We start from the raw sequence: 25,558 nt of genomic DNA on the forward strand, positions 1-25,558 counted from the left end.
ACACAAAGCTGGATTTATTCTGTCGTTACGCTGCACAGCTGCCTCTTCTCCTCTCATTCTCTCCCCCCCCCCCCTCCTGTTGCTACTTCAATCATGAAACTGATCAATGATCAGCTGATCGGCATTTCTCTCTTGTTTGTTTATCGCCCACTTTGCGCCAGAAAGAGGAAACCAGCAGAAAACAACAGCAGCACGTTTAAACTTGATCAGCTGTTGTTAGAATTTATTTAATATTACTTTCTAGTATCAGCTGATGTTTGCTGGAGCCACAGCTGTAAAAGCTGCTGGTCATGATGGTTTGTATATCTGGTGAGAGGGAAACATGAAGATGAGACCAGGAGATGTCCTTACTGAATCATCAGAGCTGAACAGGTGATGGAGAAACAGGTTTACCTTTTAGGTGACATGAATGAGTTGAAGGGAAGTTATGAACTGTTTCTGGGAGACAACACCAAGCTCCTTTTTCTAAATAGCTTACAGCTGGTAACTGTGCAGGGGCGGGTCTAGCAAAGTTTTCTATCACATGAGTGTCCCCGGGTAGCCGTCTGAATGCTGGACACTCGGAGACCTGTGTCTCTGAGTGGGAGACCAGAGATCACATTAACATGTGTATCTCTGTATTAACAAACATGCCATATTGGCCCAGTTTATTTTTCTTATCATTGTTGTGAGGAGACCATAAATAGCATTTGTATTTTCTGTATTTGCTGTTATGGAGTTCTTGTTATGGATAAAAAGTGTCTTTTTTTTGTTTCAAAATAGCTGAGAACTATTCGCTGATAGCTGCCAACATCTGCGAACAAATATAATTCTATAAAGTTGTTCTGTATAGTAACTGTTCGTAACTGTTCATGTAGAGCGTTATTAAATTTATTGCTAATGCAATCATATGGCACACTGACTTCTGAGGAAATTTTAAATGGCACTCGCCATCAAAAAGGTTGCCTACCCCTGCTCTAGACTGTTCATAAATTTTCTCAAGCTCTTCCTCTGTTCTACTTTGGTCCAGGCTCTGCAAAACACCATCAGCAATATTGTATGCTGCAGCCAGGTCAATTTCTTTCTTCTGCAATGCATCAGATGCAGTAGCAGTCACTTGGAAGTAGGGCTGCCACGATTTGTCGACTAGTCACGATTAGTCGACGACTAATTTAATAGTTGACGCGTCGTTTGAAGCTTTGAAAGACGCAGGAATGAGCAGGATTTAAGAGTGTAGTAACAAACTGAAACAGAAGATGGCAGCACTGCATCTACAAGGATCCCAGCTGCCGTTAAACGCCGAAGAAGAAGAAGCAGTCTCCGGTATCGTAGCTGTTGTTGGGTAGTGTCCAGATTCAGGGGCTGCATTTCTAGGCCGATAACGTTACAGTGATGCGACAAATAGTGGTGGGCGGATCGATCCAAATATCGATAGTATCGATCCCAAGTCGGGATCGGTATAGGATCGATACTAGCCTGGTTAGATCGATTCTTTACTTTGAGTTCTGCTTGTTTGCTATGCTGTGCTTTCGGCAAAAACGAAACAACCAGGTCGCTGGACTCGCCGCTCCTGTGACAGCAGAGAGCAGGCACACTTTGCTCCCTCTACCCCCCTCTTATGTTAGAACACGCCCTGCCACATACCCCCTTGCCTGCTTCACCCCACCCCGCGAGCAGGCACCCATATGGCAAGCAGAGGCGGCGGAGCAGGAGTGGAAGTGAGCCGGGGCTCAGAGGCAGCTGGGCAGACGGCCGAAGCGGACAGCATGCCGCCCTCAGGCAGGACCCCCGCACACCTCGACCTCCGTCTCCAGCTTGGCATGTCCCGCTGGCGCGCCAGCCTCCGGCTCACCGCGAGCTGCGCGCTGTCCACCCTTACAGTGATCACACGGTTGCTGTAACAGTAGCCTACATTAAACGGCTGCAGCCCTCCTGCTGTCAGATGTACACATCAACACCAAAAACAACAACAGCACAAGCAGCACACAGGTTTTAAGCCGGTGAGGCATGATTGTAGATGCAGTGAAGGTGAGTCCATCTCACCTGCAGCAGCATCGCAGACCACGGCCGCCACAGTAATAAAGCATTTTTTATTTAATTATAAATTAATTATTTCTTCTAATTATGTCCCGGATTTTAAGTAATTAATAATACAAAAGGAAAAATCACAAAAAACACTTAAGGTCATGAAAATTAATTGCAATTTAGCAATTCAATGAGGCATCCACCTTATTTATTGAAAAGTATCGGTATTGGTATCGGCGATACTGGCCCGTATTTACTTGGTATCGGATCGATACCAAAATATGCAGTATCGCACACCACTAGCGACAAAGGCTTTCCAAACTCGAAGACTTCTCCAAATGCGTCCTTAATTTCCCCAGATTTGAAGGATGGGTCAGATGTATTCTTCGTGACCCAACCTATCCCAGAATTCATAGTGCAGCTCAGCCAATTCCAGTTTTCAACAATGGCGACAGCTACTTAGTTTTAATATTACTTTTATTACTATTTCTGGGTCACAAAATAAAGTTTTCAGATATTTTCAGGCGAGAATGTAGCTGTGTAAACTTCAAATATCTGCTCGGTTTATCAAGATATCGCACATTTGCAAAAGTGTTCCAGCGTTTTCGGAGACGTCTGTTACCCACCCTCGATAGCTAGCCGAGGCTCAAGGCTCACTAGACCCGGGGTAAAACACCAGACTCCCGGCGAATCGTTTTCAGATTCCCGCGGTCTTTCGCTACTCAGGTTAAACATGATATATAAGTCACTTGGATAACTTAAAAATGTTACTGTTTGGCTTTATTCAGTGTTTTATTTGTTCCTGAGTAAATCGGTTTGTCTGAGATTAAACTTATAGTTTTTACACAGCTGAATAAACATCAAACTAGGGCTGGGCGATATGGCCTAAAATCCATATCATGGCATAATTTGAAGCATGTGCGGTAACGATATATATCGCAACATATTCTTTTCTTCTGTATAACGTATTTTACACACTATAAGGCGCACTTAAAATCCTTTAATTTTCTCAAAAATCGACAGTGCATCTTATGTATGAATTCTGGTTGTGCTTACTGACCTCGACCGATTTTATGTGGTACACGGCGCTCAAAAATCTGTCCAAAATGTTTTAGTACGACTTTGGTAAGCTACGAAGCCGCACCGCTTGATGGATTGTCGGAGCATTACAGCTGCCGTAGTCAGGAGCCTTGCGGAGTAATCTGGGTCCTAAAGTCAAACAAACACTGCAGCATCACTGAGAGTTAAAAACTGTCTAAATTCTTTCATCTTTCATAAACTGATCAGTGTTGCTGCTTTACCAGGTGTAACAATTAAGTTTAACATCCAGGCATCCATGAAAACAGAATGTATTAAATTCAGTTAGAAGTTAGCAGGAAGTTAGCTCACTAGCTTCCACCTAGACATGATATAGCATGTTCTGACTGAGAGATTTCTGAAAAAATTAAACTGTACAGCTCTGCTATCACTTCCAACATAAATGAAGACAGAAAACTAAACAGCAGTGACGTTTGTAGGGTTACTGAAGTTGGGCTAGCTGGTATATAATGATGTGCTACGTGATCGTTAGCAACACAGCTATGTTAGCATAACATAAACACAGTGAAGCTGGAGGATGAACGCTAACACTTTTCCACTCGATAAAAGTTTACGTGAGGGTTTCTGGTGGTTAGAGACAAATGCAATCGCATGGCAGGATGCTGTAAACGGACCAAACCTCAGTCAAGAGAACAACTGAGATAATCCATCCACAATACGAGGTTAGTCATTAATATACTGCAACAACACGGGAATAGAGCAGCTGCGAGAGAATTCAGCATTAATGAATCAATGGCAGGGAAGTGGAGGAAGCGCAGTTTTTGGCTTTCCTCATATTCCAAAATTGCGTCGTCTCTTTGCTTTTACTGTCGCCAGGCATAATTTGCAGATGATGGGGGGCGATCGTGGCTCAAGAGTTGGGAGTTTGCCTTGTAATCTGAAGGTTGCCGGTTCGAGCCCCGGCTCCGACAGTCTCGGTCGTTGTGTCCTTGGGCAAGACACTTCACCTGTTGCCTACTGGTGGTGGTCAGAGGGCCCGGTGGCAGCCTCGCCTCTGTCAGTGCGCCTCAGGGCGGCTGTGGCTACAATGTAGCTTGCCATCACCAGTGTGTGAATGGGTGGATGACTGGATGTGTAAAGTGCTTTTGGGGTCCTTAGGGACTAGTAAAGTGCTATACAAATACAGGCCATTTACCATTTACCATGATATTGTTTGCAGCCGATGCTTTCGACCAAAACAGGCACAGCTTGATGACACCATCAACATGCGGTAGAGCGGTATAGTCAAAATTTCTACCATTGGCCAGATTTATATCGTTTCTACCGTATACCATTTATACCGCCCACCCCTACATCAAACAGAAAACTGGTTAAACAGAAGTGTGAGATGGAAGAATTTACTCCAGTGTCCTGTTATATTTTAGATAGCAAGGAGCAGACGGCCGAGTTTATTAAACTCCACCGACACAATCTGCAAATTTAATTAAAATTTAATAAACTATCATCTTGTCTTTATTTTTAGTTAGCACAGACCTTAAACACTATAAGCTGTAAGCTAATGATAGTTATATAAGAGCATGCTGGTACAATAAACTGTATGTTTTACGTCCAATGGATGCATGATCTGATTTGTCGACTAATCGCAAAAATAATCGGTGACTAGTCGACTATCAAAATAATCGTTTGTGGCAGCCCTAATGTAAACTGCAACCTTACTGGTTGGTGGAGGTATGAAACTGTGAAGGGTTATTCTAGTTTGTATCAAAACCAGAAGAAAAGGGTGCTGAAATGCAATGTTAAATAGATCTTAAACTGTTTTGAACCCTATAACTTGGCTTTAAATAGATCTGTTATTATCTGGATGAAGAATGTTTGCCTAATGTCTGCTCAAGTGTAACTTCCTAAAATAATTTTTAAGTAATGAAATATAAAATGAGTAAACACGGCTATTAACTAATGTGTTTTTAACCTAATGTTTCAGATTAATGGAGGTGATGTGCTTTGTTTTCTTTCTTGCTCATTTTGTTAAAATAATGGATGAAATGTGCTTTGTTTTTTAGGGCCAGTAGTTGTACCAGAAGGAGGTGACGTAATCTTGCCCTGCACCCTCAACAGCACCCTCAGCATTGACCAAGTGTGTTTGCTTTTGGAACTGTGTCTTCATTCCACCTACTTCACATACAAGGGTCAGTTCTACAGGCAGAAACATGGGTGTGCCATGGGCTCCCCAGTTTCACCCATCGTGGCCAATTTGTACATGGAAGAAGTGGAAAAGAGGGCTTTGCTATCCTACCCTGGAACACCACCAAGCCATTGGTTCAGATATGTGGATGACACCTGGGTGAAAATCAAATCTCAGGACGTACTACATTTCACGGATCACATTAACTCGGTGGACCAACACATCAAATTCACCAGGGAAGATATGAAAAGTGGCAGGTTAGCCTTCTTAGACTGTGAGATTTCCATCAGTAATGGGGGACATCTAAAGGCCGACGTGTACCGTAAACCTACACACACGGATCAGTATCTAAGGTTTGACTCTCATCATCCACTGGAGCACAAACTGGGTGTCATCAGGACGCTACAACACAGAGCGAACACCATCCCCACTGACACAGCGGCCAGGGAGGCAGAAGAACAGCACATCAAGAAGGCCCTGAGTAAATGTGGTTATCCCAGCTGGACTTTTGTCAAAGCTGGAAAGGCTCCTAAAGAAAGCTCCAGCCGATCCAGGAGAGAAGGACAAGCGCTGCCCAAGCGAAAACCTGTAGTGATCCCATATGTGTCAGGAGTATCGGAACAGTTGAGACACATTTTTTCTAAACACCGGGTCTCTGTGGCTTTTAAACCCCAAAACACGCTGCGCCAAAAACTGGTCCACCCCAAGGATCGGGTCCCCCGACATAAACAGAGTAACATAGTGTACGCTGTTAAGTGCCAGGAGGATTGCCAGGATTTATACATCGGGGAAACCAAACAACCTCTAGCGAAGCAGATGGCACAACACAGAAGAGCAACCTCGTCGGGCCAGGACTCTGCAGTCTATTTACACCTACAGGCCAGTGGACACTCTTTCAAGGATGAGGATGTACACATCCTGGACAGGGAGGAACGCTGGTTTGAGCGCGGAGTCAAGGAGGCCATTTACGTGAAAAGGGAAAGACCATCTCTGAATCGAGGAGGGGGCCTAAGGGTACATCTTTCGCCATCTTACAATGCTGTGATTGCAGCCATTCCCCAACACTCTGTGAATGGGACTCATGGCCGTTGATCAGTGTTCTTTGATCAGTGGGTTTTGGTCGGTGATTGTTGATCAATGGTCATGGGAATTTGCATAATTATGATTAAGGAACTGACCTCACAGCCCATTGTTCCTTCAGTGGGCTGGTTTCAGTCATTATGCAAATGTACTGTTTATAAGGTTTGGGGAAACCTGCAGTCAGCTGAGACTGAAGAAGTCACTTGGATGAGTGACGAAACGTTTCTCCCACAAAACGCTACGTCCAGATGAACAGATTCAACTTTTGGAGACAGATAGGTGTACGTTTGCATGGGATTAATGAGGACGCTGTCATTTTTAGAAACTCCCACCATGCTTTTAGAGAAAAGCTGATGTTGATGCTTTTAAAGCATTCATGTCTTTTGATGTTTGAGCTGATAAATAGTAGGTCTGAAATTTCTAGATTATTACATAGTGCCTGTTCTACATCTAGCCAGGGCTCATCTAAGAAGCTGTGTTTAAACCATCTAGAGATGAACTGAAGCCTGTTGGCTAAAAAATAGTGATTAAAGTTAGGCAGATCTAATCCTCCTTTATCCTTGGTCCTTTGTAATGTTTTTAAGCTGATACGTGGGGGTTTGTCTTTCCAAAGGAATTTAGAAATACATGAGTCTAGAGATCTGAACCAATCTTGTGATGGCTTATTTGGGATCATTGAAAACAAATAGTTTATTTTTGGCAAGACCATCATTTTTATAGCAGCAACCCTTCCCATGAGTGATATGGGTAAAGATTTCCATCTAGCCAGATCGCTTTCTACTGTCTTTAAAAGCGGGATGTGGTTTAATTTAGTTAATTCTGAAAGCTTAGGAGAGACATTAATACCTAAATATTTTATATTTCCAGATTGCAGTGGTGTAGGAGAAGAATTATGGAAGGAGCAATTAATCGGAAGAACTGTAGATTTTGACCAGTTGATTGAATAATCTGAGACTCTTGAAAAAGAATTTATCAATTCAATCACCCCAGAGATATTGGTTTGTGAGTTTTGGAGAAAAAGTAACACATCATCCGCATAAAGGCTGATTTTATGTTCTACATTCTTGCATTTTATGCCCTTAATTACTGAATTCTTTCTAATTGCTGCTGCTAGTGGCTCAATAAAAATTGCAAACAGTGAAGGGGAGAGTGGGCATCCCTGCCTGGTGCCCCTCAGGAGACAGAAGCTGGAGGATTTTTGGTCATTTGTTCTGACACAAGCTGTTGGGGAATTATATAATATTTTTAACCAGTTTATGAAAGAGGTTCCAAAACCAAATTTGTGTAAAGTTGCAAATAGAAATTTCCAGTTAACTCTGTCAAATGCTTTTTCTGCATCAAGAGATAATATTATGGTTTCAAGGTTTTTACTGCATGAGTAGTCTGTTAAATTAAGTAATCTACGTGTATTTGTTGATGAGTGCCTACCTTTTATGAAACCAGTTTGGTCAGGATGAATTAAAAGGGGGGTCATTTTCTCTAATCTTTTTGAGAGAGCTTTGCAGATTATTTTAAGGTCTACATTAATAAGGGATATTGGACGATAGCTTGAGGGATATACAGGGTCTTTGCCTGGTTTTAGTAAGAGACTGATATTTGCAGAGTTCATATTTGGTGGTAGTCTGCCATTTTCTTTGATTTCCAACAACGTTCTGTAAAAAACTGGTGCTAGAATCGTCCAGAATTCTTTGTAGAATTCTGCAGGAAAGCCGTCTGGACCTGGAGCCTTATTATTGGGCATACTTATCAGGGCTTCCTGGAGTTCACCTGGCGTCAGTGGCGAATCCAGTGCCATTGCTTGAGAGTCTAATAATTTTGGAAGAGTTACGTTGTTGAAATTGATCAATTTCGTTTTTAGATGGGTTTATTTGTGGTGTATATAAAGTTTCATAGAAATCCCTAAAAATTTTGTTTATTTTTTTAAGATCATATATTGTATTCCCAGATAAATCTTTAACAGTACATATAGTTGTTTTTTCTTTATTGATTTTTAACTGGTTAGCAAGAAATTGTCCGGATTTGTTACCGTGTTCATAATTTTGCAGGCGAAGTCTTTGTACTAAGAATTTAGTCTTTTTATTAATAATTTCATTTAATTCTAGTTTTGTTTTGCGTAAATTGTTTAATATTTCTTGATCTTGGTGTGATACATAGGCTTTTTCTAAGGATTTGATGTTTTTTTCCAGTTCTTGAATATTTTTGTTTTCTTCTTTCTTCTTATGTGATGAGAAAGAGATTATTTTACCTCTCATCACGGCTTTCCCTGCTTCCCAGAGGACAGATGCTGATGTTCCAGGAATGTCATTAAAGTCTAAATATGAAGTCCATTCTTTTTTAAAGTATTTGATAAACTCTTCATCTTTAAGCAGTGATGTATTAAATCTCCAGTTTTTACTTGGTGTGGTATTATTCTTGTGCATTAGTGTTAAAGATACAGGAGCATGATCGCTGACAGCTATAGGATGAATCTCAGTGTCTGAAATGTCACTCAGCAGTGAGCTGCTGACCAAAAAATAATCCAGACGAGAGTAGGAGTGATGAACATGTGAGAAGAAAGAATATTCCTTACTGTTGGGGTGGAGGGAGCGCCATGCATCGCAAAGACCAAAGTCGCTCATATACTGTTTGATTATATTTGTGGACTGCCAATTACGCTGAGTTCCTGCTGTATTGAGCCTATCCATTTCTTCATTTAGTCCCAGGTTGAGGTCGCCCCCAAGAACAATTGTGCAATCTAGGTGTTCGGAGAGTGCACTGAAAAAACCGTGGAAGAATGAGGGGTCATCAACATTCGGACCATATATACTTACAATACCTAGCTTTTGGTTAAGTATAGATAGTTTGACTATTAGGAATCTGCCCTCTGGATCTATAACTGTATCGAGTACTGTGAAATTAATATTTTTATGTATTAGAATTGCTACTCCTCTTTGTCTAGAATTATAACAGGCTGAGAACACATTAGGAAACTCAGGTGTTTTAAGTTTATTCAAACCTGTGACAGGCATGTGGGTTTCTTGTAATAAAACAACGTCTGCCTGTAGTTTTTTAAGTTGGTTAAGTATTTTTAACCTTTTTTCCCTAGAGCCAGCTCCATGCACATTCCATGAGACAAACCTTAGCGTGCCCATAGTTGTGTGTTTGTGGCTAATGACATATGCTGTGTGTCTTGCTTAGACGGGTGAGGAAAATGGAAACACATCATATTTTTTTTTTTTTTTGTAAATAAAGAGAAGAAAATGCGCAGCGTGAAGCTCCATAGGTCTGACTATGTGTGTGCATAATAACTAAAATGAACAAATGTGTGCGTGTGTGTCCTATATCTGTGTGCACTGTGTGGCTGTTGTAAATGTGTTGCCTTTAAACGCATGTGTGTGCGTGATCGTGCAGAGTGAGCATGTAGAAATAGACAGTGTCTATGTTAATGGATTGCCTATATTGGCTGGACATATTCATTTCCAGAGAAAGGACACAGACAGAAGATGCTTACAGGATGTGATGTGACAACACCAATGAACTATTGATGTGTCATATTTGTCCAAGGCGTATTTCATTGTTATGGAAAAAGAGAACATTAAAATCATGATGACCAATTGGAGTGGTGATTTCTATGACTTTGTGTATATAATTTGGCATTTTGTACAAATGTAGGCCAATAATAAATATATGATATAATTTCATTCATTTCAAAGGTTTATTTGCATGACGCACAAACAGACACAATTGAAAAGTACACATGTATTGTGCATGAAACGAATTCAAACGTGCTGCAGATGTGTGTCACAAGTTGATCTGGCTGTAGGCTGTGGCACTTGGCCAGAGGTGGCGCTGGTTGATTCGAGTCCATGTTAGTGCACACAAAGTAAACTGCACGCTTTAGTTTTGAGCATAAAACGCTGAAACCGGAGAAATAAAACGTGCGAGGGGAACGATAACGACGACAAGGGTATCCCGATCGTTTATTCTCGCTGTCCTGTGAACAACACCGGCGTGGTGTTAATTGTTTGCTGTTTTCGCGATCGTGTCGAGCATGAGGCTATCACCAGGTAAACTCGCGACATTTTTAAACATTTTGTTGTTCAACGGCATCAAAACTGACGGAGTGTGTTTGAGATAACCTCACAAGTGTCACGGATGACATATTTGGCGTTTTTTTGCTGTTTTGTCGGTAGCAGCTCCTGAAACGCAAGACTGCCACACATCTGTTTGACCAACGCCAGTTGATCTAAACGCCAGTAGATCTGGAACAGCGGTCCTGTCCGTCAACATTTGTAGTGCCACTTTGTTTGTTTTTATGTTTAGTTTATATGTAATACCGTCGACTCAAAATTGGACCTGTGTGAGCTCCTTTTGTTGTGCTTTTTAGTCAGCTGTAGTTTACTGTAGCTAACGTGAAATCTAACCCGGTAGATATTAGCGATAGTAATGTCGAGGAGGAGGAGGCTTCGCTAGCTTACAAATAACGTGTATAACTGTGTATAATACAAAACACTTGACCGAGGTTTTATTAGCGTTTAATGCCATCGACTGCTGAAAACCTTTACAAGATTGTCTTGTAGTACCGTGTGGGGGCTACTTTACAGGGCTTTCATTTTGCTATTCATTTAGTTGTAGGTTAGCTGTCTCCGTCGCTAGCTTGTAGCATACTCAGTGCACGTATTTCACCATGTTTTGTTTCTGTGGATTGAAAGCTGCGCACTTCCTGTGTTTTCTTGCCCTGTTTTTTGTAACATCAGGACATGAAAAAGGTAAGAAAGCTCATTACTTATTTTGTAGATTGCGTTTATAACACTAAAGCATGCTAATGAGCAGAGGTGCCGAAAGTATAGAGTAGAGTAGAATAGAATAATCCTTTAATTGTCCCACAAGGGGAAATTTGGAAGTACACATACACTTGATGTAAGCTAACTGTGACCATGAACCACAGCTACTGTTAAAAACTACTCCAGTACAAGTTGAAGTACTGATTCAACTTCTTTACTCAAGTAAAAGTAAACAAAGAAAAAAGCACTGAAATATACTCAAAGTAAGATAATAAAAGTAGCTTTTTTAAAATTTAGAACAATAATGTTCTATATTAATGTAATATTAAAATCAGATTAGAAGATTCGAATACAAACTTAGGCAGGTTTTTAATTCTAATTGTACACAGTTTGAATCAGAAGGAAAAAGAAGGAAAGTAAAAAAACAACAACTCTATTTTCTGTTGCCTACATTGTAGAGGGTAACTTTGTCTCTAAACCAGAAAATGTGTACAGTCCTAACATAATTTTTAATGGCTCCATGTGGGGAAAAGAATTAAATTCACAGTAGTTTCTACTGAGAGCTGCAGTAGATTTTCTTAGTGTACAGGCTGTGATCAGCTGACCTGCTCTCTCTGTGGATTTGTAAACCTGAATTGAGCCAGATGTGAGCAGATGTTTCATGAGTTTTCCTGGCTGATTTCCATCCTCTACAGTACACTGTTTATGCTGTCTTTATGCTGTCTATAAGGATGTATGACGGTGTCTGTGAAGGTTCTCAGTCATCCAGGTCATTGTAGTCAAAGGAGCTTGCAAAGAAAAGCGTCTGGACTCTTTAAGTTGCTTGAAGACGTTTCACCTCTCATCCGAGAAGCTTCTTCAGTTCTGAAGAAGCTTCTCGGATCTAAGCTCTAAATCTAAGCCCTCTTCTTCCTCTCCTGTCCTGTCATTATCTTTCTCCATCTCTGAGTGAAGTTCGCTCTCTGTCTTTTGTCTACCTTAGAAATAAGCAGCTGGACTTTTAGCTGCAATACATGTGAGACAAACTGCACACAAACAGTTTTTGTGCTTGCTGATGGTTGTTGAGCTGTTTAAACACTGCTTTTCAAATTATCTGCCACGTCAAGTCATTCCCTTGTTCGCTCCTCTTCTGTAGCACTGGCAAGATTCGGAAGAACTGCAACTTACAGACCCTGCAGTCGTTCTGGTGATGTGGAGGAAAAGGGAAAGCTTTTAACCCTTGACATTGGCACATGTATTACTGTGCAGGCTCACCGTTTGATGTTTGAAAGCTCAAAATGATGCGAAATAATAATTCCCTGCAAGGGAAGCAAGCCTGTTTTGAAAATGAAAGTAGTAGAAAGTACCGGTATTTGTTTAAAGGTGTAGGGAGTATAATTAAAACGTAGTAAGGAGAAAAAAAACTAGTACACTACTAGTACTGCTACTGCCTGTCACCCCTCCCAGGGTATGGGCCACCATAAGTAGATTTGTACTTCGTTACTTCCCACCTCTGCTAATGAGACAGTATGTCTAACATGAAAAATGTAAATATTATTGCAAGAAACATTCCAGAGACTTTTGTCCATACGACATTATTGCATCACACACAGTTTCTGCAGATTTATCAGCTGCATCTGTGATGTGAATTTTCAATCCACCACATCCCATGTATTTGGGTCAGTGTTGATAATATACTTGCACATAAACCACTACATTGGACACTGATGTCACTCCATACCCAATTCAAAACGTATGTTGTCCACGTAAGTGGACATGTAAAAATAAAAAAAAGAAAAACAAACCTTTGAAAAGTACATGTTTAAAAAAAATGAAGTTCAAAAATCTTTTTTGTTCATGCCTGAAGACGAATAAAAATACTTCTTAATGCTTAAAAAAATTCTGATTGAGGTTGTCATAATTCATGCATGAAAGAGTTAAGATGATACCAATACCACTGCTTACTTGTGAATGCACATATAGCTAGAATAATAAACATGGTTTTGATTTATCAACGTGATAACGACTTTCCTATGACCTCTAAGCCTGATGGCCCATTTGTACATTAAGTCAGATAAGGAAAAGATCAAAATATAATTTATATCTTAATAAGAATGAGAACAGATGCCTAAAGCTGAATGAATGAAGCGCACCTGTAACCGGAAGGTCGCCGGTTCGATCCCCAGGCTCCCTGGTCCTTGTGTCCTCGGGCAAGACACTTTACCCTACTGCCTACTGGTGATGGCCAGATGGTGCAATATGGCAGCCTCGCTTCTGTCAGTCTGTCAGGCCAGTCTGTCAGTTGTGGCTACAACTGTAGCTGCCTCCACCAGTGTGTGAATGTGAGAGTGAATGAATAGTGGAATTGTAAAGCGCTTTGGGTGCCTTGAAAAGCGCTATATAAATCCAATCCATTATTATTGAGTTAAAAACAATCTAAATTCTTTCATCTGTAATAAAATGATCAGCGTTGCTGCTTTAGCAGGTGTAACAATTAAGTTTAACATCCATGCATCCATGAAAACAGAATTTATTAAATTTAACAGAGTTAGAAGTTAACAGGAAGTTAGCTCGCTAGTTTCCACCTAAACATTTCATACCATGTTCTGCAGATTTTTGAAACTAATTAAAACGTTCAGCTCTGCTACCACTTCCAACGTAAATGAAGACAGAAAACTAAACAGCAGTGGTGTTTGCAGGGTTACTGAAGTTGGACTACCTGGTGTATAATCACTTGCTCAATTTAATCAATTACTCAAAAATCCATCCACAAGTAGGGCTGGGCCATATTGTACCGTTCACGGTAATACCGGTATAATGTTGGGCAACGATAAGAAAATGAAATATCGCGATAGAAGATGGGTAAAACGCGCATGCGCAGTGCCTTTGTTTTCATCCGCACATGGCCAAAAAAAGCATGGCGGCAACGGAGAATGAGAAGGGAGAAAGCGGATCGTTGAGTGAAGCGGATGAACCAGAATTAGTTTGTAAAAATGGTGCCACTTCAGTGATGTGGAACTGGTTTGGTGTTTGTCCGTCAGATACACAACAAAGCACAGTTTTTTCTAGAACATGCAAGCGGGCGTCGTTATTGCCGTATTTGTGGGACTAAGGCGCTTGTAAATCTGGGAGTAATCTGGGTCCTAAACTCCGTCTGCTTCAGGTCCCAAAGTCAAACAAACACTGCAGCATCACTGAGAGTTAAAAAAAATGTCTAAATTCTTTCATCCTTAATAAAATGATCAGCATTGCTACTTTACCAGGTGTAACTATGAAGTTTAACATCCAGGCATCCATGAAAACAGAATTTATTACACTTAACGGAGTTAGAAGCTAGCAGGAAGTTAGCGGAAGTTAGCTCGCTAGTTTCGCTAGTTACCTGAGCATGATATAGCATGTTCTGACTGAGAGATTTCTGAAATAATTCAAACGTACAGCTCTGCTATCACTTCCAATATAAATGAAGACAGGAAACTAAACAGCAGTGACGTTTGTAGGGTTACTGAAGTTGGGCTAGCTGGTATATAATGATGTGTTACGTGATCTCTAGCTACACAGCTATGTTAGCATAACATAAACAGTGAAGCTGGAGGAATCAACGCTAACACTTTTCCACTCGATAAAAGTTAACGTGAGGGTTCCTGATGGTTAGGGACAAATGCAATCGCATGGCAGGATGCTGTAAACGGACCAAACTTCAGTCAGGAGAACAACTGAGATAATCCATCCACAATACGAGGTTAGTCAATAATATACTGCAACAACAGGGGAATAGAGCAGCTGTGATAGAATACAGCATTAATGAATCAATGGTACATTAGTGGAGGAAGCAAGAAGAATGAGTTGAATCAAGTTTGATTTATCTGACTGCTTTATTTCTCTTAATGTGCCTTATAATCCCGTGCACCTTATGGTCTGAAAAATACGCATTTGACTTTTTTTATTTGGCACACTGTGGTTTCATGTTGCAAAGCACCTCTTTTTAACTTCAGTGGATATTATACATGGTTATGCTCAGGATATGTCAGCCCATTTCTACTGGAAATGCCTTTTGGTTAAACTTTCAGCAAGGAATTTGCATTTGCACTCTTAAATTTTTATATAGCTTTAATGCACATAAAACAGCTGCTTGTTTAAGTGAAAATACATGAATGGGGTTTTTTTTAGCACTAGTAAAGTTGTGGAGTTGTATTTTGTCTCGCGTCAATTATATTGTCAGTTATATCGTTATCGCAAATTTTCAAATATATATCGTGATAAATATTTTTGGCCATATCGCCCTGCTCTATCCACAAGCTTCAACGCGTCCAGAACTCTGCTGCCCGTATCATCACCAGGACCCCTTCTGTCCACCACATCACTCCTGTCCTGCAGCAGCTTCATTGGCTCCCGGTCAAATATCGTATCAATTTCAAAATACTCTTGTACACATTTAAAGCTATTCATCATCTCTCTCCTCCATATCTCTCTGATCTGGTTAACATCACCGCCCCATCTCGTTGTCTCAGATCTTCTTCTTCCCTGTCACTCTCTGTCCCCTCCCCCGTCTTGTCACCATGGGGAGCAGGGCTTTCAGCTGCTCTGCTCCACGACTCTGGAATTCCCTACCTCCTGATTTAAGAAATATCTCTACCTTCTCTCTCTTTAAGTCCCAACTCAAAACCCACTTGTTCAAATTAGCTTATCCCACATAACCTCTCCATTCGACTATTTTAAATTTGTTTATATCCTATGCTTTTATGATTGTGTAAACTCCTTGCTTTTATGTTGCTTTTTACTCTACTGTGTACAGTGACCTTGAGTGTTTTGAAAGGCGCTTTCAAATAAAATGTATTATTATTATTATTATTATTATTATTATTATTATAATGTTGTGCTACGTGATTGCTAGCGACACAGCTATGTTAGCATAACATTAGCACAGTGAAGCTGGAGGATGAACGCTAACTTTTTTTCCACTCGATAAAAGTTAACGTGAGGGATTCTGGTGGTCAGGGACAAATGCAATCGCATAGCAGGATGCTGTAAACAGACCAAACTTTAGTCAGGAGAACAAGTGAGATTATTCATCCACAATACAAGGTTAGTTATTAACATACTGCAACAACATGTGAATAGAGCAGCTGCGAGAGAATTCAACATTAATGAATCAATGTTACAGAAGTGGAGGAAGCGCAGTTTTTGGCTTTCCCCATATTTCAAAAGTACTTCATCTCTTTGCCATGACTGTCGCCCGGCATAATTTGCAGATGATAATGGTTGTATCCGCTGCGATGCTTTCGACCAAAACAGGCGCAGCTTGATGACATCATCAACATGCGCTATCGCAATAGAGCGGTATAGTCAAAATCTCTATCGTTGGCCAAATTTATATCGTTTCTATCGTATATCGTTTATATCACCCACCCCTAATATCCACCTTATCAGTCTGTGAGCTGGGCTGTGACAGTTAGACTTTGCATGCCATGCATCTAGGGCTGTGCGATATGACCAAAATCTCATATCCCAGTATAAGACATCTGTCGTCCGATAACGATATAAATCACAAAAATGTAACATTTTCTGTAAATTCTGTGAACCTCATGCAGCTCTACTTGCGTGAAGTGTTACCGTCATGTAGCTGGAGTTGAGTGTTTTAACAGATGCGTGAAACGATACATTTTTAGACATAAGTTGTAACGGCCGCCGTTTTGAGTATTTATTTCACGTCGTGCTGCGGGGAAAAGCCTGTTCTAACGTTTGAGTCTAAAGTTTAGTTTTTTAGCACCTGGCGGCTCTTTTTTACTTCTCATCCATAAATAATCTGCTCTTTCACGTGATTCAGTTTATTTTGAAAAGTCTCAACAGGATCTTGAGCTTTATTGTGAAAGGTTTATGTGAAACATAAACAAGCGGACACGCGGTGGTGTTACCGTCGTTGTTACTAACGACAACGCATAAAAACAGGCGCTTGTCCGTCCGTAGTGTGGTTATATTAAATATAAGAGAAAGAGAGAACTTTAAGAAATTAATATAGCCACTACAGTGACCATCAAAATGATGAAAAAATATTGCTGTAAACAGTTTATTTTGCGACACCACGAAACAAACGATAGCGTAAAATGAAACAATAGACGTTTTTATATCGTCATCCGATATGTATCGTTATATCGAACAGCCCTACATGCATCTTTTTACCGTGGAGGCAGTGGTTCTGAGAGATCATCTTACTAATTCCTGCCTCTTTTAATCTCACCACTCACACTCATAGCAGGCCAAAATGAAATGAATGAGGCCACCATGAAATGTCCTGGTGCTGCCAGCAGGCAGGTCACCACGGATTTTCCTCTTCCTTTCCTCGTTTACAAACTTCTTTCTGTCTTGTTTCACAACTGTGTGTTAGTGTCATGGGGGAGAAATGATCGGTACACTATTTAGTGACCCAGGGCCAACTCTGTACAGTTACATACACTAAGCATTTAGTCTAAAAGATCTAAATCTTCTAACGATAGCTGATTTATGTACCTCATAAAGTGCTTTTTAGTATAAATACGCTTATTCAGGAATTTAAAATCAAAATACATTTGAACAGTAATGTGGGGGGTAAATTGGGGATTCTGGGTAATTCAGGAGGCATGTATGTAATCTGTTGTGTTCCCTGTTTAAACACTGAAATCCGCTTCTTCCTCAGGGCCAGAAGTTGTCACTGTAGTTGTATCAGAGGGAAGTGACGCATTCTTGCCCTGCAACGTCAGCACCAGCCTTATACAGGAGCTGTTTGACTGGAGAAGGAGAAACGATCAGGGTACACAGGAGGTGTTCATGTATGATGGAGGCCTTCATTACAATAACGGCCTCCCAGGTCAAGACAAGCAGTTCAAAGGACGGGTCTCACATTTTCCACAACAGCTGCAGTTTGGTAACGCCTCGATTGTAATCAGAAACACCACGATCAGCGACAGTGGAAACTACACCTGTGACTTTCCAAACCTGAAGCCAGAACAAATATTCAGCATTAAACTTGTTGTTCGTAAGTATTGTTTTTCCTTTTTTAAGAACCCAAAAACAAATGAAACGGAAGAACATTCCTCAAATCTATCTATTTGCTACATAGACCAAGTGGCTTTTAAAAGCAGATTATGATTAGATTTGCATATCGTTTAGCATTGGATAAATTCTTTCACCTGCACTTTAAAGCTAAGAGGTTATATTTTTAATACTACATTTTTATTCTTGCTTTCAGAATACAGTTTAAAAGACAGAAGAGGAGAAAATGAGCGAGAAAATTATTTATTAATTTCACATTGGGAAAAATAACATTTAAAAGTGATTCAGCAGCAACATTTAATATAAAGCGCCCACAGTTTGCACATTTACACCCTTATCTTTAAGGATTAACAAAATTTTGAAAAACAGCATTTGCAACACGTCTTCTTGCCTGTTCCTTGAAATACGTAAAGGCTGTTAACTTTATTTTTGTTTAATATTCTATTATTTTGTAAATATGTGACACAGATAAGTTGCAGAAGAAAACATGGGCTACAAACACGCCATTTAAACAGTTCAGCAAAAGTGTTTTTCATTTGAACTCAACTTTGGAGTTTGTGACATTGCAAACCTTCTACATACATTAAAGTCTGGGTAGGGTTAATGAGATATCAGTAAGATCTGTGTTGCTCTGTCATCTTAAGAGCTAACACTGATGTCACTGATCTCTACGTCTGCACTCTTTACGAGCCAAATCAGATTCTTTTCCAGGAACATGATCCAAGTTTGATACAAATTCTGTTACGAAGTTTTATACATGCTGTTGAGCTGTATTTTAATAATACTAAACAAATGAAGCCATGCTTTAAAGTTAAAGCAGCACAAACAATTTACATTGGATAGTCACAGAAATTACATGTATTCACCTGGTGATGCAGAAAATGCAGAAGTATATATTGAGCTTGATTTCAGACTGCTATCAGATTTGACTAACATAGCTGAAACTGCAGCAAATCAAACACAGATCTGTCAAGAGTACATGAAATCATTAAATTTAAATTTTCTCTAGCCTCAAACTAAAGTGATTTCTACTTACTCTTCATCAGACTGTAGAACATTGTCAGACCTGAATGACTGAGGTAACCTCTAAAGTTTAGAGTTTCAGAGCTCTAACAGGCACCTGTCAGGTTAGAAATGAACAACAGTCATATCTGCTAAAATGAATGAATTCATAAAATTTAGGACATTCTCTCATCAATGGAGGAAAGCCTAAATTAACAAATGCAATTCTTGACCACCATCATACCTGTTATGTCTGACTGGTTTTCTTGAGGCTGACACTAAGAATACCTGTCTTTGTCAAAGTTATTTCTTAGTACAAACCTCGAATCACCACATCACACTTATAAATAATCAGTCCGGACGTCCTTGAGGGTTTATAAACAGAGTTGTAGCACTCAGTGCAGAGGTAGAAATCAGTGGCATCATCAATCATTTCTCTCCACTGATCCACTGAATGTATGATGATGTACAGGATACAGTTAAGATGATCTACATTAGGGGTGTCCGAATCCAAGCCTCGAGGGCCAGTGTTCTGCAGATTTTAGATCTCACCCTGGGTCAGCACACCTTAATCAAATGATTATTTCATTCCAGGCCTCTGGAGAACTTTGAGGAGGTCATTTAGCCATTTAGATCACCTGCGTTGAATCAAGGACATCTAAAACCTGCAGGACACCGGCCCTTGAAGCCTGGAGTTCCCCATCCCCTGCTCTACATCATCATTTAAATCATTGTGTTAAGAGACATAAAGAAATAAATTGGTTATTGATTTTAATTAATACTGCTTGATTGTCACAGCATAAGACACTGTCAGTTAAACTTCAGGATGCTCATGAAGTGTGTTGGGTTTTTTTTTTGTTTTGTTTTTTTTGGTTTTTTGAGAGTTGTGGAAAAATGCATTAGAAGGTCATTTTGTAGGGCTCTTTCAGTGCTCCTCCTGCTCTTCTTTACACTTAGGAGTACTGGCCCCAAAGCTGGGTTGACAACCTTTCCCAGTCTCTAGTCATATAACTGCTTAGCACCTGGTGTCTCCTCCACACTCTATTGCAGGGATGTCCAAATCTAGTCCTTGAGAGCTACTGTCCTGTAGCTTTCAGACGCATCCTTGTTCCAATACACCTAAATCACATGAATGACTAGTTATCATGCCTTTGCCAAACTTGATGGCACGCTGAAGAGGAAATCCAATCATTTGATTCAGCTTTGTTGGAGTAGGGATGCATTTAAGAGTTGCAGGACATTAGCTCTTGAGGACAGGAGTTGAACACTCCTGCTCTAGGGACTGTACTGGAACATCCTGAATGAGCTGCAGGTACTTTCTCATGCTACAAGCAGTGACAAGGACAATAACAAAAAGTAAAACTAGAGACAAATCAGTCAGGGTGTGTAAAGCCAGAGCAGTGTTCTGCGGCCACCACCCACTAACCATTCCCTTTATTGGGGGTTGTCTTGTTCCCACTCCACTTCATCTGCCCTCACTTTCGTTTGCACAGTGGAGGTAAAAGGAAGTTATGTCTCCTAACTGGACATATTGAGATCCCTGATGTTTTACTGATTTTGTGTTATACTGTGATGATTGTTTCTTTACTTTTTTAAACAGTATATTCTTAGTACTCTTCTACCGTTGTACTGTAGTGCAACAACTAAGGATTTTAATGTCAGGTACATAAAACTATAAGGCAGCGTAAGCACAGAACTTCTGTAGTTGACAAACATCAATTACACCAGTTAATTAGGTCATGCCAGCTAAGGATTCAATCTTATTAGATTTGTCACATAATGGTTTTCTGAGTAATTTGTCAAATATTTGTAAAAAAAAAAAAAAAAAAAAATGAAAGTTGTATTAAACCCTCAAGACATTCACTTATTATTGCAGCATAATTTTTTTTAATGGGATATAAACTCCTCTAAGCCAAATCTACATACATTCATACTTTCATACATGAATGGATAATAAAATAAAGTCTGATCAGCTTTATGTGTTTTATAGGTGCAGCTCCAAAGCCCATTGTCGGGATAGTTAAAGAGACAGAGAACGGAGTACAGCTGCACTGTGTGGTTCCAGGTGCCTTTCCCAAACTTAAGGTAGAGTGGAAGGACAGTGATGAAAACATCCTTCCTGCTGAGGAGCCACAGGTCTCATATGGGGGAGACCGCTGCTACATCACCCTCCTCACCACTGTGACCAAGACAAACACCAACCTCTTCCATTGTGTGGCCACACAGGAGGAGATCAGCCATGTGATTGATGCTGAAATCCGTGTTCCAGGTGAGATTCCCTCTAGTCATGTTTTCATCTGTGAATAATTTTATATGTGCAATGTTGTGAGTTTATAATCAGCATGTTGTACTGTCATGTGTTTCAGATAAACTGTTTGGGTCCTGCTATGGAGATGGTGTGCTGGCAGGTTTATTTTTTGGTGGATTTGTTGCAGCTCTAGTTCTAGTTCTGTGTCCTGTGTACATCAGAAAGAACTACATCAAGAAAGGTCAGTTTAATTAATGGATTGTAACAACATTTTTGTGATGTGTAGTAGGGCTGCCACAAACGATTATTTTGATAGTCGACTAATCAGATCATGCATCCATTAGATGTGAAACGTAAAGCTTATTGCACCAGCATGCATCTGCTCTTATATAACTATTATTAGCTTACAGCTTGAAGTGTTTCAGCTATGTGCTAACTAACAATAAAGACAAAATGATAGTTTATCAAACTTTTAATGAAATTTGCAGATTGTCTTGGTGGAGTTTAATAAACTCAGCCGTCTGCTCCTTGCAAGCAGCTTCCGAAGGATGCGGCCCCTGAATTTGGACACAGCTACATACCAGACACAGCTTCTTCTTCTTCTTCGGGGTTTAATGGCAGCTGGCATCCTTGTACATGCACTGCTGCCATCTTCTGTTTTAGTGCACTATTACACTCTTCCTTCTCCTACTACTCCTCCTACTTATTCCTGCGTCCTTTGGAATCTTACAAAGCTTCAAACGACACGTCGACTATTAAATTAGTCGTCGACGATTTTGATACTCGACGTAATCGTGACTAGTTCGTAATCGTGGCAGCCCTAATGTGTAGACATAATTATACCACATACTTCGTAGGTGTTTTTGTTTTTTCCTAATTCATATTTAGTTTATATACCTCGGTATTTTTTTTTTAGCCATGTTCATTTCAAGCACCATGGTCAATATGTTCAGACAAGGTCCGGTGGGAGGTCCAACAATGAGGCTGCATTTCAGCCAGTGGTGTAGGAGGTCTTTGTCAAATGTGAACACATAAAAAGTACCATCAGATTTTAGTCCACCATGCAGTACATCTGGAACGAGTCTCACTGGGAAAGGCTTCATTTTTCAGTATACCGTGATCCCAAATGCACTACCAATACTGAAAAAGCATACCTGGATAGAAAAACACTATCAGCCAAGAACTGGGCTGCGTAGAAAAAAGCCTAGACCTTCACATTATTGAAGTAGTGTGTGATCGTCTTGAGACACTGACAGTTTGGGTTCTTTTTTTTGTTCTTTATATATGAAATTTACCTTTAAAGCACAACCTTTGAGCTTTAAATGAGATGGTGAATAAAATATTGCATTGGCAGATTGTGTTCATGTGGCCAGATAACCAAACCAGGATTTCCAGTTCACCGTGTGATGGAATCTACCATGATTCAGATTCCACTGAATGTTCTCGGATACCGCAGGATGTTACAGTAGAACCTGCACTAGCAACCTGATCCTGGAGGATACATTTGTGGTGCAATAAGGAGGAATAAGCCTGTTCATATTCTTTCTCCTCATCGGCTGCCTTCTGAAGCTAGCTTTAGAAACTAAAATCGTAAACGTCATGAGGTGATTTCATAGATGTATGTTTGGTCGACTCCAGAGTCAGACTCAGGCTATAATCAGCTGTTAAACACAAATGAAATCCAGTGGTTGCTTTAACCCAGAGAAACTCTTCAGTATCCACTCACTCGTGTTTGAGAACAGACAGTTGAAAGAAGCTTGCAAGTGTTATTGACAGAACCAGTAATGATTTCTGTATTACATAAAGGTGCTGACGTTATGTCATTTCTGTTTTATTCTTTTGTTTTTCCCCTGGCAGTTTCTACTCCGAAGACTAATGGTTTGTGTAATGGGGAATCAAGCCAGCCACTTCATCTTTAAAAGTGCCAGAAGATCTCCATCCTGTGTGGAGAAAAGATTTGATATCCTGTGTGAGGATATCAAATCTGTGCCAGCTTTTTAGTTTACTTGCCACAGTTGGAGCTTTCAATAATGTTTACAGCCAGTGAGCATCTGTGGTGAGAAAAAGCGCCTTCCTCTCTCCTTGGCTTTTACAATCAAGTTCAATTTTGCATAGGACTGCACTGCTGTAGACACTGAACTTCTGAAAAGGTGCTCAGTTACATTTTTTGTTTGTTTGTTTGTTGTTTTTTAAATTTGCAAAGCAAGGCACTCTAATTTTTTTTCGTCTTACTCAGGGTCACATGTGAGATCCTGCAAGAGGAAAAAGAATGTATATTTTGTTTAACCTTACTGTGCTACTGGAAAATCTTTGCTGTTATTGTGGGTGTGCCTTGGGATATCCATTTTAACCTCAAGAGTTTTTATATACAGGGAAAATATAAAGGGAAAATAAACATACATTCATAAGAACTCTTTGTGAAACAACGGCATTCTTTTTGTCATACTGGTTTTGGTAAATACATTTCCAGTATTGACAAATGGGCATATTACAATGATGCAGTTTAACATAGCAATTTACTAAATCCAAAACCACTTACAGTATGTAAAAGAAGTTTCACAAAGTTTCATATTTTTAGTCTTTTATACCGGTGAATGAGCTCAGATCAAAAGGATCCAGAATGATCAGGTGACTTGTTGGACCAGAAGATTGATCACAAAAAGCTTTACATGGGGACTTCCATTTTCCATTAACTTCCAGTTAAACTTCCAGTTAATGTAGCTAAAAGAGAATCTCAACGAAGGAAATGGATTGTATCTCATATCCACTGAATTTACCTCTGACCTCAGAGGTCCGAGCAGGAACATCTGAATCTTTTCTATGCAAAAGTAGGAAGAAGGACTTTTTACCGAGCTTTACACATACCCAGCAGTTAGGACCAGCTTTGTGATTTTTTTTTTTTTTTTTTTTTTTTCTTTTTTCTCCACAAAACCCAAATGACATTCTCTAATGTGTGTTTGGAGGACTGTCATGCTAATGTGTCAAATGCTAAAGCATTTGAAAACACACCTTTCCAGGCAAACTCTGAGACTGATCAAGGACAGGAAATCTGGAGCTTCAGTTGAAGAACAAAGTGAAGAATTTTGAATTTTTCTCTGGTGATTTGATGTCTGAGACACAGGCCAAGTTACTCATCTTTGTACGCGGACAATGATAGTTCTTACTGAAAAATATCAGACCTTTAAGGCAGATGAAAGGTAAAGTGATTAAAATGAACTCACAACTGAAATTTGTATTTTTAAACCAGAACTACAATAAGTCAGTACTAAAAATGAGCCATGTCACTGATGTGAAAAAGAAAAGGAAAATTAATCAGGGTGAAAATTAAAAATCTATTTATTCCACTTTTTATTCAACAGTGAGAAATTTAACTCAGTATCACTGCTGGACTTATTCTTCTAGTCTGATTTTTCTTGTTCAATAAGAGAAATCGAAGAACTGGAAACTACAGATAAAGTAACTAAACTACAAACGGTATAGCACTTTTTATACAGTTAAATGGGTTTTTTTTTTTAGAAACATACTTTTCTTCATGATTATTTGGAGACTGTAGGTTTAAATCGCAAATGAAAGTCTTTTTACTACGTCTGTTAGACATTTTGAAACTGCTTTTTCTCACAAGGAGCACTTTATAAAGGGATGAAATTAATATTGAGCAGTATCAAGTTCAGGTTTAGATCTCCGAAAGAGTTTCTCATGTAGCCCCTTAGTAAAAGTTGTTGCTCTGCTCTGCTTTATATTATTTATGCTTATGTATGGTACACAGTGGTGTATTATATTATTTTGGAGAAGCACTGGTTGTGATGTGATGGTATCATGACTGATTGTTACGCCAAATCTGTCCATTCATTTGAGTTTTGATGCACTGCTTTGTAAAAATGATTTGTCTATTTACAAAAACATATTTTTGTTGCTGAATGTTGAGCTAGTAAAAATGAATAAGCTGTGATAGATAAGAAGATGAGGTGTCCTCCAAGTCACTAATGTTGGGAACTTTGCACTGAAAACACTTAATATCCTGTTGTTCAAAATAAAATGTATGAATATATCACCACCTGTGCTGAGACTGGATTTGTTTGAAAATAATGTAAAGGCAATATTTCCCTCTTTCCAATTTTAGGTTCAATTTTGGAAGTTAAAGAAAAAAGTTGGAAAAAACGTTTTTGACTCAAAGACAAGTCAGAATGCATTTAAAGGTTGCCAAGACTTTGTTTTAACACTGATCCTGATTCTGAT

At 39.7% G+C, this 25,558-nt stretch overlaps 1 protein-coding gene across 5 annotated transcripts; it reads left to right on the forward strand.

Moving 5' to 3' along the window:
- Positions 1 to 10,068: 10,068 nt before the first annotated feature.
- LOC102079097 (butyrophilin subfamily 3 member A3) lies at positions 10,069 to 25,376 on the forward strand. Of its 5 annotated transcripts, none has more exons than XM_013275511.3 (6): positions 10,069 to 10,350; positions 10,480 to 11,052; positions 17,717 to 18,055; positions 21,065 to 21,343; positions 21,441 to 21,563; positions 23,180 to 25,376. In XM_013275511.3, exons 2-6 carry the CDS (start codon positions 10,971 to 10,973, stop codon positions 23,239 to 23,241), a joined length of 885 nt encoding a protein of 294 aa, XP_013130965.1. In that variant the 5' UTR covers positions 10,069 to 10,350; positions 10,480 to 10,970; the 3' UTR covers positions 23,242 to 25,376. The 5 variants fall into 5 exon arrangements, with proteins under 5 accessions (XP_013130965.1, XP_005456499.1, XP_005456500.1 ...); XM_005456442.4 differs by having other exon boundaries at positions 10,996 to 11,052; XM_005456443.4 differs by having other exon boundaries at positions 11,041 to 11,052.
- Positions 25,377 to 25,558: the final 182 nt, after the last annotated feature.

Source organism: Oreochromis niloticus, unplaced genomic scaffold, assembly GCF_001858045.2.
Source record: "Oreochromis niloticus isolate F11D_XX unplaced genomic scaffold, O_niloticus_UMD_NMBU tig00003224_pilon, whole genome shotgun sequence".
In the NCBI taxonomy this organism is placed as follows: domain Eukaryota; kingdom Metazoa; phylum Chordata; class Actinopteri; order Cichliformes; family Cichlidae; genus Oreochromis; species Oreochromis niloticus.